Genomic DNA, 18,634 nt, shown 5'->3' on the forward strand with positions numbered 1-18,634 from the left:
AACTGGAGCAATGTGTATGATTTAGTTAGCTTGTTAATGAGCTACTCATTGCATGTGCCCCGCCGGTAGCTTCTCCGAAAACTAGAGCTTCTACTATTACGGGATCCAGTCGGCCGGGGTCCTCCCTGCTGTTCTTGAGCGCAAGCAGGCCACTGGAGAAGTTGGAGCAAGCCTGGCTTCAACCTAAGTTGATGTCACTTATAAAGATCAAATATTTGGATGGTAATGCCAGCTTAAGCTTTAAAGCATCCTGGAAAAAGAAAAGATGCAAAGTTCCTTGGTACCCTCAAAGCACAAAAATATACAAGGCCAAAAAAAAAAAAAAGTTGCACACGTGTCATGAACAACATCAATAAGTGAAAAAAAAAGAAAAAAGAAAAAATAAAAAATAAGAGATAAAATTGATGGTAGTCAGGACGTTTTAAGGAAAGTAGTATCTATTCCAATTTGAAAGAAGATTTGGAAAGGATAAGAGTGACAGACTGGCATGAAACAGCAGTGTTGCCTGCCCTGGGCTTGCTTCGACCCATCTCATTATCAATTTTTTTCAACATTAAAGAGCTGTGAGAAACAGAGAAGTTGCATACAGTCCCTTCATCTAAACTAATGAAGGTTGTTTTTATAATCTTTAGTTCAGAAACCTATTTGGTCTCTACAAGCTTTTATTGTTTAGATATTTTTCTTCTTTTCCGTTGCACATGATATTTTGTTTTTCAAGGGTTACCAAATCCTGTCTTTAGGCCCATAACTGTCATTCAATCAGTACTTACCTCTACTTTTTTTCTCACTGGGAACACAGCATAGGAAGAGAAGCATGGTATTTGTCTTTATATGTTCCAATGGTAACCAATACCTGGAACAAATGACAATTGCAACAATAAATAAATAATGTGGTTCACATTTAACGAAAAGTACAGACACCAAACAATACCAATCCGTTGATTACCTTTGCATATTTATCTTGTACGCGCCAATGCAAGAAGCAAATTTCATATTTCTTCACTCCATTCCATGGAAATTGGACCCTGTGGAATATTATTTGTTGGCAAAGGCGAGGAATGGTTTTTCTCTATCAAAGGAAAGAGCTCTCCTGAATGTAAGCTCTTAATGATCCAGCTTGCTGGCTGCAACAAAATATGATCAAAAGAAGGCTTAAAAGTTGAAAATTATATGAAGTAGAATACTTGACCGTCTTCTTATGCAAGCACGCCAGAAATATATCTAATGCTTTTCCTAGATGTTGCAAACTTTGGGGGGATAACATAATTTTGCCCATCTGCCCATCAGCCATTCAATTCAATTTCAAAGAGTAAAACAAGTACTCACCATTATGGGTATTTCCCGCTCCGAGGCACAATGTTTCAAGTGACGTGATACCCTACTCTTGTCATCAGCAACAAGAGCACCAACATAAATCTTTTTATTGTCGAAATTCTGAACTAACCACTGAAGAGTTTTAAAAACCTTCCCACCTCCATGCTGCAAAACCCAAAAATGGAAGAACACACTGACTTAGACTACAATCAACTTCTCAGAAGGAAGATATCACATTAAAAATCTATAAAAATGGATATCTACCATCATTTACCACATTAAACTTTAGTTGTAAGATACAAAGTAAATATGTTCATGAATATCTCAAAGATTTAAGATCAAATCAATTCAGATAAAGATCACACGCTGATAAAACTCCATTTTAGTTAATACTTAGCTCAAAGGATCTCAAGACAGGATATATCAGAGCTAGTTATGGATTTCTGGTGTTCTTTATAAACTATTCTGGGCAATCCAAAGATACCAAGGGAACTGTAATCCATTATTTAAAATGACACAGTTTGCAGGATTGCAATTCCCTTCAAAATGTATGATTGCATGAGATTTACCAAATCTTGCGTTTAAACAATTACTTGTGAATTTTTGTCCTTCAAGGAGCCAAAATTCAACCCAAGTAGAGATGGAAAAAGATTGGGTTCAACTTAGATTGAATATAGGATGCTTCATATAGGCCATAGGTAGATCAAATAGCCTAATTATGCATGGTTAAAATATATCAAAAAATTAATAAATCCATGGATATGGAATCACAAGATTTAAATCCATTGTATATTCAAAATCAGAGGATATTAAATTCCAGTGGCAGCAAGACAAGAAGTGCAAAGTCATGTAGTCAGTGAAGCCTTGGTTAACTGGATGTAGGAAGCGAGCACAAAATATGCCTTTATTTAATTTTATACACACATTATAGTTTGACTTGGTCAAGGTTACCACAACACTCTTAAAACCTAGTGACCCAAAACATAGGCGGTCTGATACAAAATCAAGTGGTTTAGAAAATTCTTTACTCCATTATCTAGAGCAATGTGAAATATAACAAATCATGATAGAGTTATAACTTCAAGGTTTATGTAAAACAGATATATGTAGTGTTAAGTTCTTAGAGGGTGATTTCAATATAAAATGCTTCCAAAAGAACAAAAGAAAAATTAGCAATTTAAAGATAGTCATTAGTCATCTTTTCATAGAAGCAAGGAAACTAATCCTGCATAAACTAACCAATTATGTCTGAAGCAATTTAAATAAGCTTATTCCATTATTCTGTGGCCTGGAAAATGGCATAGTAACAATTTTTTTTTTTTTTTTGTAAGTAATCAGCTTTTAAAGCATCCCTAAGTACACAAAAAGTAATAAAAGAAAACACCTAACTAAAGTTCGCAAAAGAACAAAAAAATCACTATAACTAATCGTCAGAGGAGACACATAAGTAGCTGTCTATAGATACAAAGTTTTGAAGAATAGAAATATAATCTCCTCCAACGACATCTTCCACACTGTAACATTCATCTTAGTAACAATTCCATATGGTAAATAGAACGTACATTTCTATGGAGGAGCAGTGTCTGTGTCATGCTTGTGTTGGATACCTACACTCAACCACACTCCTTGGAGGCATGTCTAACACTTCAATAGGATGACCACAGTTTCAAAATATACATTTAATTGACACATGTTGGCATTGTTCTTTTGTTTAGCAACAAAACACTATGATAATGAAGAGGGAAAAACAACATTGATGGTTTATAAACAATGAAACACCTTCACATTTCTAACACAGATAAACTAGGATATGATATGGATATATGCGAGAGGTAAAAAAAATGCATATGTGAATGAGTATAAAAATTTTGCTACATAACATGATATAGATGGAGTAAAATATGGTTTCTATTATGTGTTACAGAGAGTAAAATAAGTGAGGTATATTCCCATGTTCACATTCTGTCAAGTCTACTCAGAAAAAAAAAAAAAAAAAAAAAAAATAGAAAACTTGTTAGAAATTATATGTTCAGAAAATGTTGGAAACTCTTCGCTTCTAGATCAAACATATCCAGTAATCAACATAGTTCTTAAACTCTTTAGGTCTAGCATCCAAATACACTAGCTACAAAACTACTGAGGTCTCTGAAGCACAAATTCATACTTGAGAATTTAAATAATGATCCTTGCAGAGCTTATCAGGTCGGTTAAAACCATTCCACTCAATTGCTAGCCCCTATTACAAAAATTAACAGTACAGTGTTGCAATCATGCTGGAGCTATAGGACAAAGGAAAGATGACTAGAAAGAGGCCAATTAGTCATATATAGTAAAGTAAGATGGAGTCTTCAACTTTGTGATACCAATTAACGTGAACTGATCCTTACCTTGATTATTTTTGCATATTTGGTGCAGAAACTATGCTTTCCATGAAGCATGATCCCTACTTTCTCAAAGATATATTTATTGTTATTAAAACGAACTAGCTTTCCAATTCTGATATGCATTGCATCATCTTGCCTTGATAGAATCCTGTATCTAACAGAAAGATAATTTGGAATTATAAAACAGGAAATTGGTTTAACAAATTTTTATCGGATAAATTTAAAATCATAATAGTTCAATAATAAGCTAGTCAACTTCCAAGATTAAAGTTCAAGCTTTGATTATGCTGGCAGTCATTAAGACATTAAACGTTATACCCAACACAAAGCAGGAGTACAGGACCAAATAATTCCAAAGCGAAGATGCAAGTCGGACATGGAGCACAACTTACTTCGCAGGTGGTATGATGGAACCTGCTGCAATTGAATCAGTAAGCCAATCAACTTTCAGTATTAAAGCATTCACTGCACACCCATACAAGAACTTGGTAGTTTCTAACTGAGACAGAAAAAAGAAAGCTATCAAAAAGTGCAACACCAAATTCCCAACAATTATGAAACCTTGCAACATGAATAGAGAGAGAGGGAGAGCCTTGGTCATAAGATATCACAAAAGCAGTCTCTAAGATACAAGACACCCATATATCGAAGAGATACTAAATGTCATATACTTTTCACCCACCTATTACATCATAAGAAATAACTAAGTTAAACTTCATAAGCATTGAGCAAAATTGAAAATGCCATAGAAAAATTTGTTAGAAAACATCAAACTCTTAGCAATGACATGACAAACTACATGAGTTGCAGTAAAATTTTCAATATTTATATATTTGAAACAGATGCATCAATCTGGGTTGTGCACCTCCACTCACAATAAACAAAATTAACTAAGAAAGAGGAACAAAATAACTTATTGCTTCCAAGGATCAAAGGAAAAAAAAAGGTTCACACCAAGTCAATCTAGTGCAGAGAGGACCAGTTTTAGGAGCACCAACTCAAATATATAATGAAGCTCGAAGGGGGAGGGGGAACAGAATTAATAAATAAAAAAGAAAAGGTCTTGATCATCAAAAACAAACCTTTTTTAGACAAAGAATAACAGGAAAGTGCTGGCAAATAGATCTTGAGCTTCTCTTTTCCCTTGACTTTGGAGGGGAAGGGATATCCCAGAGAACCATGCCGCCATATTTACATATTAGTCCTTCAATTTCCTTTCCCTTCACACTAGAAAATCCTGTAACAAGGAATTCTATACCTTGAAAAATCAATCTCTTCCTAACCTTAACGCAAGAATTTGTGAGACAGCTTTTCATGCCGTAAGCTATGGAACATGGCTTGGACAATTTTTGCCTTTTACTAGCTCTAACAGTTGAACCTACATACATTTGAACAACAAACCAAACAGATTAGGTGATAAGACACATTAAATTTCCACATAAAGAACAAAAGAATGAGGTTTGAGAAAAATGGAGATTTAAAATTGAAAGATGTATTAGACAATCAGTGTTCAAGTGTTACAGTTTTGGTGTAAAGATTGTCGCTTTTGAACATTCTTGGTCCACTGGGGCAGGTCCTCTGCTTCAGAGAAACGAACTTGCTTTTTTATAGAAGCATGCTTGTCATGGGAATTAAAGCATTCAGATTGTACATTTTGACGACTTTTGCATTGTTGATGCTTAACAATGGATCCTGGTAGTGTAACATGATTAGGACATGATCTTTGGTTTAGAGCAAGAGGTGAAGTCCTCTGCTCCAATGGCTGAACCAAGAACTCACCCCCTTCTCCTGCAATTTCATCATAGTTTCTCTTCTGATTTGTCACTTCTGCAACTGAACTCCTGTTACTAGTAGTTTTATGATTATCCTCATTATTTGTACCAGCTGCATTCTTGGAAACAGTCCTTAAACATAGGAACTTAGTAGAACCCCATGACTGGTTAAAGTAATGGCAACCCTCTTCCAAAAGGGGGACGTGTTTAGGCAAAAGCATGCTATAAGTGTTAAGCGAGGTCAACTGCCTTCTAGCTGTTACCCCAGAACTTTCCACATGAACTGTGTACATAGCTTGCTCATCCCCAAGTTCAAGTTCAATATTTTGATCTAGTGTCCTTTGCAAATTCTCTACCCCAAGTTCTCGTGTGGATCTAAAGCATTTTTCCCCATCATTCTGATTCTGAGCTAGTGTTGAACCGGCATTTTCGGTAGAAATACTGCACGGAACAACAGAACAAAGAGGATCGACATAAGAGAGGTTTGAAGACGTAACCACATCTTGAGAAAGCAATATCCCCTCACAAGCTTTGTTGTGTAGACCTTCAAAGGGTATGCTTGACTGTGAACCCAACTTAGACTGGGATTTATGTTTCTGCACAAAAGAGTTCTCGTCTGGGGCAATATCTGCTGATTCCGAGAGAAAGCTCGTCTCAAGAAAACACTTGGGGAAACTCTTACCATTATTCTGCTTCAAGACTGCAGAGATATCTACTTCCTACCAAGTGGGAGATGGAAAGAGGGAAAAACACCGAGGACAAGAAAACAAAGCTATCAGATTGATGAATTCAAGTCATTTACTTGTCTTTACAGTAATATGGATCAATAAATACTGATTCAAACAAGCTGCACAGAAAAATCAGCAATATCTGAGGTTTTAAATGCAGCTCTTTATGACTCATGTGGTGCAGCTCTTTATGACTCATGTGGTGCATCCAGAGAAAAAAGATGAGACCGAGATTTTAGCCACTAAGTTGAAGAAGCTGCTTTCAGGATTTCCCCTATGACTAGATAACAGGATCAATTAGAAGTTCTTTTCATTTGTTCTAGGAACTTCTGACTCATTAGTATTTAGGAGCTAGTTTTTTTTTTTTTTTTTTTTTTTTTTTTTTTTTTTCAGGAGTTTCTCTTCTGTATTTCCTATAGAATATGTTGCAACTTTTTCTCTTTTTTTTTCTTTCTTGGGTTTGAAATAAAATGTATTACATATCAAAGCAATATATATATATATTAGATTGGTTTGAGGTTGATGAAGTTATATCCATCATAGCAGTTCCAACTGCTTGGACACCCTAACTATCTATTTCAAAGCAATGCACCATGATAGAAACCCTAGACATAGTACGAGCTAAGTTTCATCTTTTCTACATTCAACTGATAAAGGGAATGATGCGGGACAACAAGTCACACAAAATCATACTGCAAAATTAGGGCAAAGTGAGGAGAAAGAAGCTAAGAGAGGTAAGAGAAAGAAGCTAGAAAGAGAGAAGTTAGGAAAGAGACGAGGAAAGAGAGAGAAGGAGGAAAGAATCTATGGGGAAGGGAGAGAAAGGGGGGAATGGGGGAGAGAAGGAGAGAGAGAATCAATTTCTCATAATTTTATTCTATTCAAGGTCTGGCTGCATTGGAATACAAAAAGACACTTAAATAGATTGAGGACTTAACCCAAGGGCAACACCCATTTATTGACTTATCCAAAATGATCTAGGACAACACCCATTTTTTGAATTGCTTAAAATCATCTAGGACAATCACCTATTTATTGAATTACCAAAAACACCATTGACTCTTAAAAATTAAATACAACATGCAATTAAATACTAATAACTCAATTAACTAATAGAACCTAAATAAAACTAGATGGACCCAATTAGCTCTTGTATCATCTCTTGCAATAGGGAAAGATAGCTCAAATCCCCAAACTATTTGGGATTGGAGAACAATATTTGCATATGTCCCCTTTGTTTTTCTTTTTGGGAGGGGCCAAGCTAAGCAAGCATGGGGGAGGAGGGCAGTATGTGAAAATATCCTTACCTGTGCTATAGATAAACCATCTGAATTTTCCTGGACCGACTGATGCAACATGGAATCTGCGTATCTGGCCAGTTTTGAGTTATTTGAAACCAGAACAGGATCACAAGAAAGTTTCTTCTGACTCTCACGATCAAGAGATTCTAAAGGAAAGTCTTTTATTAACCCCATATCCATGTCCACGTTTTCTTCTAAATGTTTTTGTGCAGGACTATCATCAAAATTTGCTTGTTGAGCCCTGACATCTAAGCAATTCATTATATTATCACATCCATAATGATCATCAGATAGAGGAGTTTCTTTAATATGAGATATAGCTGAATCACAAGCACACGGATGATCAGGGACACTGTAAGATAACCCAACATCTTCATATGCATCTGCCATAGCAACATCATCAAAGTCAGAAAGAGAATCACAGTTGTCAGTATGCTCTGTTGGGCAATGGAAGGCATCTTCCAAAATATCCAACCGTGCTTTCTTCACCTGAAGGGCAACTTCAAGTACTGATTCTGTTGGCAATGTTTCTGAAGTTGATCCACTCTTCACTAATTCATGTATAACCAATGCTTCAGATGCTGTGATAGATAGTTCAACTGCTTCATTGACATCAGCACCTTTGAGGAACCTGAAACTGAATTTCTCTCCATAATGCCTCTCAGAGTCCTTGTCATTGTGGGGAGATGTTGGACAAACATTCTCCACAGTTCTTTGAATGGAACTTGCAGGCAACAAATTTTGCCCACCAGCACTACAATGCATTATGGAACGAGTCTTCTCCCCAGAACCAACAGAGTGTTCAACTAGTTGCGTTGACAGAACTTTATTAGATTGAAGCAGCTTTTTTGATGTATCCAACTGTTGAGTTGGGCTATACTGTGAGTCGCCATATGAGGAAAGATGTAGATGGAAATGAAGCACCTATTGATGGAAGATATATAGATTAATCCAAGTTCTGACTAAATAACCCAAACAAGATAATGAATATTTTCTAAGAGTTTTACTGAAAGGAGATGTAAACACATCACGAATATATATGGATTAACACTTCCTTTTGCAGGTCAAAATTCGGGGGCAAGACCAAACTTGCAAATTCATTAAAAAAAATAGTCTGTAAAATTAATATTGCTTTTCGGCCAGTATGGTTAAGAACTTACATTTCCAGGAGACGGAGATGAACTAATTGGTGAATTGTCTTCCCCAGATAAGAATAAATGACAGTTGTTAACTCTGCCTTCTTCCCTTGATAAAAGATTTGCATATTTATTTTCATCGGTATTTCCTTGAAATGATGCCAAATCCTATCCATTCCAACGAAAAAGATAAATCAGTGAACATTTTAAAGAATTGTTCAAGTGTTCTTAGCGCTGATGGTCAAGCATAGCACAAGTTTTTTTCTTTTTTCTTTTTTCTTTTTTTCAACTGTTATTTGACCTTTATCAAAATCTACACCATCACAAGTTGAGAAAAATTCATTACAACATACTAAGAAATTGAAGACTAATAATCGCCAATATGTACGCCAGAAATAAGTAACTACATTCCAATTTCAGCTTCTTATGGAGTCTAAATTTTATTCATAGCTAGACTATGTTTCTACTTCTAAGTTAACCATTATGGTTTAGAAAGATCTCATGTGATGATTGCAACCTAATAACCTAAGGATGAACAAAGGACTCAGAGCTCAATGATGATATTCTAGAATGAAAAGAGTGGGTTATGCTTAACAAAGAAAGTCCTACTCAATTAGGAATTTCCTATTATAAGACGATCAAAGAGATTTTGGATCATCAGTTTATCATGGATTAATCTGTTATTGTTGACCTATCAATTTATTGAAGTATCTTTTATCCCCATTCTTCCATGTGCAAGCTGAATTCACTGAACACAGAATATTGAATAAAAATTATCAGTAAAATGAAAAGGAACTTTGACAGTATGGAACAGAAGCTAGCACCATATTTTTTAGTTAAGATAACATCATCTTTTCAATTTCATCTAGTGAGGGAGAAGAAGAAGAAAATAGTAATGATGAAGATGATGATGAGAGAAAGTACATTGCAAGTTGAATGCACGATACCACATTATTCATCATAGGCACTCTGTAGTAATTTCATTAGATTCTAAGAAAGTTCTCATATAGCCTCACAAATTATAGCTGGCAATAATTGATGATTAAATCATAATTCATCAGGTCCTCTTAACTACCTCAACACCTTTCTTTATGCATCCAAGAAAATTGGATCACATTCTATCGATCAATTGATATCAATTACACAAACATGTGACCAGGAAGCAAAAGATTCCAGTAACCATACAAAATCTGCCAAAACATGAACAACAGCTTCAAGTGGTTATTAAACCAGGATACAAGATAAAATGTGGTTCATTAATCACTTATTTGAAGACCAACTTCAGTGTGAATTTTCCTGACAAGACCATACTTCGTCTCCTTAGTCTTCTTCTCCAGCATGTGTTATATGTGGTACTTTGTGGACTGGTTCCAAAAGAAAACAAAATATTGGGGTGAAGAACCTCCTGACATCAAGAGAACTTTTTGCTCTAGTTTTTTCTTTTATGGGGGCACAGTTCTAGATTTTTGTTGTTAAGCTTTGCAAAAGTTTCATTTCTCAGATTCTATATGTTAGTCTCAGCTTTCCAATGTTAACATTAGTTCGTCTTAAATTTTTTGAATAAAATAACTTTATTGGATATAGGAGTGAGCTCAAATACACAGGGAGTGTATTAAAGCTACTCCTAAAGAATTACAAACTCAATTCAGAAGATCTAAAAGGAGGTGTAATGTACACTGCCAAAAGCAGTCATCCAATTATACAAAGATTTCAAAAATAAATACTTGATTGCAAGCCAAGGACACTCAACAACTACAAAAGTCCTATATTCCTCTCCATTCAAATTGTCTATATTATACTCAAGGGAACAACATTTCAAATCTTTATACTCTTATGACGACCAAACGTACCTCACCAGCAGCATTGCAAATTTTACTACTGGTTAGATCTCAGTCAAGAAAATCTTCCATGTTTTCTGTATGGAATAGAAGCTGAAAGGTAAATGAAAAACAAAGAATTGAAAAGCAACCCTTCCAAACCTTAAATGCTAGCTCAGGAGTTTGAGGTTTCTTTATGTGCTCATCGAATTGTTCTGCTTGATGTTGCTGAAGCCAACCAGGAAGCCAAGCTAAATCCTGAAATTAGTAAATTTTCAAACAACACCATTGATTGACAGTTATAGCTTGCTAGCAAAACTTTTAAAAGCAAACACTTAGAAAACAGAATGATAAACTAATTGCTTTCTTTTTTTTCTTCATGATGAGCAACCCTAACAAGGCAGGGCCACTTCGTGTATCCACCCTTGTCGGATAAACCTCAAACCCATGTAAAATGCCCTCTCCACGCGGATCAAGTAATATTCCGACTTTGCTAGCGGGTTGGCCTCAAGGAATTGTTTGCACTCAAGGGGATTCAAACTTTAGAGTTAATGGGATTGTCACCAAGACCAATGATCTTACTACTTGAGCCAACCCCTTGGAGTTTTTCTTCTCAAATTCCCACACAAGTAATTAAAATATTTTTTACCTCCATTTTCTTTTTCTTAATTTTGAAGTTAGGGTTGCAGGTGTATATATATATAATGTCAACAGATGCAAATTCGTCAAGTATGGAAAATGACACATGATATGTTTGGAAAATGTGACCATGAAAGCCAAAAGGGAAACGTGATAGGCGAACTCAGATTGGAGGTGGCTATAAACCCCAGTCATTGAACAATGTCAAATTTCATAGGGAATGTTAGGAAACATGTAAATACCACGATTTTGCTTCACAATTTTACAAATTTGTTTTTTTAGAAGTAATGCATTTCATTAAATGAGCGGAGGGGCACAATCTTAGAAATATACAAGCAAAAACCCCTTTAATGAAGAAAAGAAGAACAAAAATCCACAAGTTCAAAAAAGTTAGAAAATTGTGAGATATTATACTCCCCTGTCCATTTAGGAAGTGATTTGACCAAGATATTATTTAGTTCTTCCATTGAAATCTCTTGATCTTTGAAACACTTTGCATTTCGCTCTCTCCATATGCACCACATTAAGCACAAAGGGGACATCCTTCAAGCGTCTAAAGCAAAACGATTTCCCAACTGACCTCTCCAACAACTCGACAAATCTATCACTCTTCTTAACCCATTCTACTCCAAAAAGGCAAAAGATCAAAGTCCATAATTCTCTTGCCACTTGACAATGGAGAAGAAGATGATCTATGGATTCCCTGCTTCTTTTACACATACAGAACCAGCCCACCACTATGACTTTCCTCTTCGTCAGGTTATCCAAAGACAAAATCTTCCCAGGAGTTGCTGTCCACACAAAAAAACTCACTCTCGATGAAACCTTGACTCTCCAAATACTCGTCCAAAGAATTGATGAAGTAGCTGGCATGGATAACACTTGATAAAACAACCTTACTAAAAAACTTTCACCACTTGGATGGCATCCACCAAATACTATCCCTACCACCTTGTCTCACTCTGAAAGAGTACAATACATTAAAACGCAATCACAAAGTCTACCTCCCAATCCTGCACATGTTTGCTAACAGATAAATTCCACTGAATATTTCCATTAGAAAACTGCAAATGATCCGCCACCCACGTCTCCTTATAGCAAACAATACTAAACAATTCCAGAAAGGATTCCTTCAGTAGATAATTCCCACACCATAAATCATGCCAAAAACTTTTCTTGGTTCTATCCCCCACTTCATATCTAAAAAATATCTCGAAAAAAACTCCCCACCCCCTCCTTATATGTTTCCACACTCCCACTCCAAAAGGTCCTATCACCTCCAAAGAACACCAACCTCCACTCATGCTATCATATTTTGCTTCCACCACCATCAAATGTAAAACCAAATACCTTGAATTCCACAAAATCAGCTTCCTTTCTGGTTCTGAGAGAACAATAATTTTTTTGGACAGCTAGACCATATACTCGAGCTAGGCGTTATGTCCAGAATAACAAAACCATTCGCAATTTATAACTTTACTTGCAATTAAACCAAACCCAGTTTAGTTTGGTTGCTGAGAAACACGAAGGAGAAGGGAAAAAGAAAATAATAATAATAATGATAATAATAATAATAATCCATTTACTTTACATTTCAAACTACCATTCACTTTACATTTCAAACTACTTTTCTCGACTTTAAAAAATTAACATAATAATAATAATAATAATAATAATAATAATTTTTTTTTTAAAAAAAAAATCTACTTTTCTCGGCAACCAACCAGATGGTAATGTTGATGTTATTAGCATCGGAATCGGAGGAGGGGGAGAGGAAGTCGATTACCTCGGAGAACTGAGGAGGACGAAACCCTAGGCTGCACCCCATTGGATCGGATGAAAAAAGGAGGCAGCGTCTGCGCTAAACAGGGCCTTAATCAATTGGTGGCTCTGGTTGTGAGAGGAGATTTTGGCGCCAAAAAAAAAAACCCACAATAAGTCAATAACTAAATAATATTGAAAACTTTACTTAACGCTACTTTTGTAATTATTTTTCTGAACTTCGAAAACTCTAATTTTAATGTATCCAATCCAACCTTAGAAAGTTGCAATATTACCAAAATTATCCTAATCAAGGACACCAATATACCAAAATTATCCTTGTTTAAAAATTATATATTATATATAAATGATGTCAAGCTGACCATGGCCAAGCCATAGGCTCCATTTTTTTTAAAAAAAAAATTTATTATAGGAGTATAAGGAACATTCAACATATACTCCTTCTGATTCAACCTTAAACGCTAACAATAGGGATCACATTGTAAACTTTAAAAAGTTGAATATACTAAATTGAGAGTTCTTAAAGTTTAGAAAATTATTGTAAAAGCGCTTTTAAGTTTCTTATAATTACTGTGAGTGATATAAGAGTCTAAAACAAAAATAAAATTTATAGGATAATATAAAGGATAAAATTAGAACGATGCAAACATATATTGGAAAAAAAAAAAATCAAATTTAACCCTTCGATATTTCCAATTTAGTTCTTAGGTTTTTAATTTCAATAATTATGTCCTTATGTTTTCCTCTTATTTCAAATATATCATTTTGTCAACTTATTGTTTAATTAATAGTATATCACTTCAAATCAATCAATTAAGTCATTAGGCTTTCATTTGACATGTCATGCTCCCAACTATAGAGGCTAGTGATATGCAACATACTGGCGTGCATGAACAGTCATGCACGCTAGTGTTAGATTTTTTTTTTTTTTTTTCTTTTTACTGTTTAAATAATTATTTAATTATATTTTATAATTAAATACCACTTACGTGCATGACTGTTCATGCACTCCAATGTAATGCAAATCACTGCTCAACTATAGATGTCAAGTAGCACAATTACTTTAAAACAAATTTACCCTAAATAAAGAATTAAAAATAAAAATAAAAATATTGGCACAACTACCGTGTAAGGTTGCCACACACGAAGAAAATAAACTATGGTAATGCCGTGCTCTTCTTGGTTTACTTTTATAAGTATGGATTGCGTCCATCTACACTATACTTTTTTTTTTTTTTTTTTTATGTATTTGGGCTGTGCCCATTTATTTTAATGAGATTGATTTACTTATAAATAAAATGTCACGTCAATCATAATAAATACATTAAATATTTAAGGGATTAGGCTACTTGAATTATTTTGATTGTGAAGGAGTTGCATGGAAAATGTGCAAAGTCATATTTCAAATACATAACAAGTTGATCTAGGTTGTCCAAACAAAGCATGGAGAGTCTAAATAATGATTAATCCGGTTGATTATCAAGGATTAGATAATCAAAAGGATTAAAGGATTAGTCATTATCACCTAATTATTTTTATTTTTATTAGGTCGTGATAAATGAGAGTATGGGGTTATTAGTTTTGAAATTATTTTTATTTGCTCTTTGAATTTCATATTGTTCGTAGATTATCATATCAAAAATCTTGATTAAGACCAAAATTCCTTCTTTTTTTTTTTTTAATTTTTTTTAATTATTATTTTTATGGGATAATCATCACGGGGATTGTAGAGCTGGTAAGGCCACAATTTCTACTAATTATTGTAATGAATAATGCTACGATTACTATACAACTTGATGATATGAGAGAGTTGTATATCGATCTATTAAATATCTGCTATTTGTGGAGATTGCCTAACCCATAAAGCCTTCTTACGACCATATTACAACTAAAAACATGTAAGGCAGAAATTTAACGCTAGAACCACCTGGAAATTCAGATACATAGACATAACTAGTAAATATCTATAAAGGAAGCTTCCACTTTTGCCCAACGAGGTGGTTCACCGTGGTTGCCTTTGAAGAGTAAAAGTGTGTTGAACGTTAGTACATCCCTCTAACATGATCTCCATGAAGCGGATAAATTCAGTTGGAAAGTAGTAGCCTCGAGCAGGAAACGTGTAGCACAAAAAAACCCGAACTCGGAATCCTGTCCTTCCAATTTATGAAAATAAGGAGTTAAGAACATCCTTCAACTCATGCCTCGGCTAGCTTTAAGCGGGGAACAATGTTCATTGATTGGAGTTCCTGAAAGCATGCCATTGAATAATGGAAATGTCAACAATAGAGATAGAAGTCAAATAAAATATCATGACGACTCGAAATACCTATCTTCTCCAAAACATAAAACATAAGACAACAAAACTGAAGAGTTTATGGGAAAAAACCATACATACAGCACTAGATATCCCTATAACCTTGGCAACTGCTACCATTATGTGTTTATGGCGGTTACCGGAGATGAGTGGCAAAACCACCTTGCTCTTCTACAACTTACATCAAAGACAAATAAAATTTCAAGTCATACCTGTAGTAAGAGCTTGCACGCATATGGAAGCTTCATAGTAGAAATATTATCCCCATTTTTACATGACGAACAAATTCCAGTTTTTAGCTTATGGTTGTAATATCCTAACAAACCACATTGTCTACAAACCTGTGCCAAAACGAAAACGTTATCAGCTATATCAGAATACTAAAAGAACCAAATATTAAACACGTAAATTCTCAAGAATCAAAGTACTAGTATGAGATGAATTATCCTTCCTTCTATAGGAGACAAATAATATACAGGGCTCGCATAACAAGAAAAATGTTCATGGACCACAACAATAGGCACGAGGACACCAACTTCCATACAATAGCACTCCGAGTGCAGCTGGCAATCCACAAGCATACAATTTTTGCTGGCCTTTTCTAAAAAGATTTGAGAATGGAAAGTGTCGAACTCTTGCTACTCCCTAGAAGTTCTTAGAGCAAAAAGAAAGATTTAAAACATATATTCATAATGGGAGGCTGCAGGTAGATTTTGTGCATGCTAAAAAAGGCTCCGGAGGCATATTGACTCATTGAGGAGAAAAAAGAAAAAAAAAAAACTTCCCTTATGTTATTCTATGTTTTAGTTATTATGTTCATTAAATTTTCCTTTTCTTAATTCCTAGGATCTAGGATCCATATGAATGTATCAAAGCAGAAATTTCACTGATATTCTGTATTAAGATCTTATTCTTGTAATGCATTTTTCTTCACAATTGGAGGTCGCTGTTATGTGTAATTAACAGTAAAGACTATGCTTGATTGGAAGTAGGATCCAACATTCAAAGAATTTTTTTTTTTTTTTTTAACAATTAAATTTGGTTCTACAAAAATTAAGCCTCGGACATATGTGGCTCAAATTTGGATCATCACTAACTCCAACCAAAAGCGGGGAGTAGGAGAGAGAAAAAATAGTGGTGCATACACAGCAAACATTTGCAATGGAGTAGCATAAACATGAGCTCATACCTGAACCTCAAAAGGATCACTAGAGATCATCAGGCGCTCAAAAATTAGCATACTAGCGCCATAAGCAATCAAACAATCACGTTCCATTTCTCCTACCCGTAGTCCTGGGAAATGAAAGGTCAGAAGAAAATAAGAACTTCATTAGGTAAATTTACTTCAGATATATGTCCAAGAATGAGAAATTAAGAACCTCCTTCACGAGCTCTCCCTTCTGTTGGCTGTCTTGTTAGCATGAGACGGGGCCCATTACCTCGAGCATGTATTTTATCTAGGACCTGGTCATCATGAAAGTATTGGTTATTATGTAAATGAATGTCTAAAATAGATAGTTACAAGCTAAATCGATGAGGCGAGGCATGCTTTATGTAATTAAGAGAAAAAAAAAATACTAGGACTTATTATGTGGAATTACAACCAAATAAATGGATTTCAATCACACAGTCATTCATTGAAAGGAAAAAGCCATCAGTAAAAAAGTAACAAACTAATCTGAATCAAACAAAGAAATCACTAATCATTGGGGAAGAATTGACTTCCAGAATGATGGGTAGGTCTACACTTGCCAGATAACTTAAATCTGGGAAGTTTACCTCTAAAAAAGAGAATATTGAATGACAGAATTGTAAATTGTAAGATCTTACAATTTCTGCCTTTTTTGAAGAAAATATTAATCATGCTGTGGCCCTCACTAAATGCTGGGCCATTTGTTTTTGCAGACAGCAAAAAGAAAACACTAAATTAGTACCAACCGTTTTGTCCAAGAGTTCATTTGATTAAACCGGATGAGGAGTACATTAAGATGATTTGATGTTATATGGGTAATTTAAATGTCCATAAATTTGTACTTACAAGAAGAAGTATGACGCATGGCTGCTTTTGAGAGTTAAAAAGAGCAACAAGTTGATCCCATGTTAATAAACTCTCTCAAGTTAGGTTGCCAAAAGAACACATGATACTTTCTCTTTTGGGATGTTGTAGAGTGTTGGGTGGGAAGAACGAAAGGAAGACTTGTCTAACTCTATTTTAAAAGATAAAAAAAAAAATGGCATACATGCATGTGTTGAAAACTTAGATCATGTACGTGTTGCATCAATGGAATGCCAAAACCAAAGCCTCAAACGGATAAAGAATCTCTCTCGGGGAAAAGGGAGGAGGGGAGAGGGGAGAAGGGAGAAAAGAGACTTCATGAGCAAGATTGGATTATGATACAAAATAAATAAGCACAGGGTCTCACCATATGTTTTAATTTTTGGTAGTAAATTGGCCCCATGAAAATATATGCTTGTAATGGGCAACCTGTGATACCTGGATAACAAAAAAATGTCATAATGTTTTGTATATGCAAGCACGAGTGCACAACCACAAACAATATTTTAATTCCATTCCACGCCATATTCTATGTTACTGAGCCCTTAGGAGTAAGCCAATTAGGCAAAAAAAAATTATTATTTTATAAGATGTGACAAAACTTGTGAAACTTATGAAAAAATAATGACTCGTGCTCTCTTAGTGGCAGAAAAAAATTGTCCAACATTTATTGTGGGATAACATCCAAGATGTGGAAATATTTGGATTGCATAAACAGTCAAAATACATTTACAATTTGAATGACATAATTTAATTATTCTTGTTATCAGAACATCCGATTAATATTAGTAACAGTAACTTCTGCATCAATGAAAGAAGTTCCATGCCAAATCAAATTTAAAATGAAAACAAGTTTTCCTTAACCCTAGGGTTTCAAGATTCTGAACACAATACCCAAGCAAGCTTGTTGAGAAGAATTACAAGGAATGGTTGCAATAGGATGCCCAAATGACCATACATTTCAGATATAGTAAATTTTTTTTATTTTTTATTTTTTTATTTTTTTATGTTTATTTTGTGGAGGGGGGCGAGAGAGAAAAACCTGAATAAAGGAAGTCTTTGCCATTGTAGCTAAAGCCTTTGTCCACAAGAACTTCACTGTCAGAGCAAAATAGAAAGGTCAACGAAATGAGATATGGAAAAATGTATAAAATGATGTCACACTGAAGATGAAGAAAGCACCTTATGGCTTCAACTGTATCTGCATGACCACTTGGCTCCCCAAAGGCACTGCCATAATGAAACCTACCACATGAAACTCCTGCCTTACCCCCAAGAAGCTCTATCATCTTGCCTACAGTCATTCGACTGAAGATAACAGAATATCAAAACATTAATTTACGTTTTGACAGTTTGCTATCAATTAGATATTATAATTAGAAGTTGCATAT

The 18,634-nt window shown here is 34.8% G+C and overlaps 2 protein-coding genes across 6 annotated transcripts in view; both read right to left on the reverse strand.

The window, feature by feature from the left end:
- Positions 1 to 771: 771 nt before the first annotated feature.
- On the reverse strand, positions 772 to 13,009 carry LOC132189899 (uncharacterized). 4 transcript variants are annotated; one of them, XM_088513489.1, is made up of 11 exons: positions 12,878 to 13,009; positions 10,615 to 10,710; positions 8,660 to 8,803; positions 7,506 to 8,423; positions 5,220 to 6,189; positions 4,781 to 5,076; positions 4,091 to 4,197; positions 3,702 to 3,846; positions 1,327 to 1,479; positions 947 to 1,124; positions 772 to 853 (listed from the first exon to the last, which is right to left on the reverse strand). In XM_088513489.1, exons 1-10 carry the CDS (start codon positions 12,917 to 12,919, stop codon positions 990 to 992), a joined length of 3,006 nt encoding a protein of 1,001 aa, XP_088369615.1. In that variant the 5' UTR covers positions 12,920 to 13,009; the 3' UTR covers positions 772 to 853; positions 947 to 989. The 4 variants fall into 4 exon arrangements, with proteins under 4 accessions (XP_088369615.1, XP_059460719.2, XP_059460751.2 ...); XM_059604736.2 differs by having other exon boundaries at positions 3,702 to 3,852; XM_059604768.2 differs by lacking the exons at positions 772 to 853; positions 947 to 1,124; positions 1,327 to 1,479; positions 4,091 to 4,197 and having other exon boundaries at positions 3,744 to 3,846.
- Positions 13,010 to 14,666: 1,657 nt separating this feature from the next.
- The window catches only part of NRPC2 (nuclear RNA polymerase C2), a 29,906-nt gene continuing 25,938 nt past the window's right edge, over positions 14,667 to 18,634 (reverse strand). For both annotated transcript variants that reach the window (XM_059600128.2, XM_059600122.2), the window contains exons 32-38: positions 18,426 to 18,551; positions 18,286 to 18,341; positions 17,611 to 17,681; positions 16,567 to 16,651; positions 16,377 to 16,480; positions 15,400 to 15,528; positions 14,667 to 15,119 (exon numbers count right to left, since the gene is read on the reverse strand). In XM_059600128.2, coding sequence (XP_059456111.2) covers positions 15,069 to 15,119; positions 15,400 to 15,528; positions 16,377 to 16,480; positions 16,567 to 16,651; positions 17,611 to 17,681; positions 18,286 to 18,341; positions 18,426 to 18,551 — 622 coding nt within the window. In that variant the 3' untranslated portion in view covers positions 14,667 to 15,068. The remainder of the gene's footprint in view (positions 15,120 to 15,399; positions 15,529 to 16,376; positions 16,481 to 16,566; positions 16,652 to 17,610; positions 17,682 to 18,285; positions 18,342 to 18,425; positions 18,552 to 18,634) is intronic.

This window comes from Corylus avellana, chromosome 2 (assembly GCF_965113065.1).
Source record: "Corylus avellana chromosome 2, dhCorAvel1.hap1.2, whole genome shotgun sequence".
NCBI lineage: Eukaryota > Viridiplantae > Streptophyta > Magnoliopsida > Fagales > Betulaceae > Corylus > Corylus avellana.

Excerpts from the sequence above, each read along its gene's own strand:
- LOC132189899 (XM_059604736.2), bottom strand. The coding sequence starts at position 12,919 with ATGGGGTGCAGCCTAGGGTTTCGTCCTCCTCAGTTCTCCGAG. Across the intron at positions 6,190-7,505 it reads ATGGTTTATCTATAGCACAG|GAAGTAGATATCTCTGCAGT; the intron begins GTAAGGATATTT and ends CCCACTTGGTAG. Across the intron at positions 4,198-4,780 it reads TTATTCTTTGTCTAAAAAAG|TTAGAAACTACCAAGTTCTT; the intron begins GTTTGTTTTTGA and ends TTTCTGTCTCAG.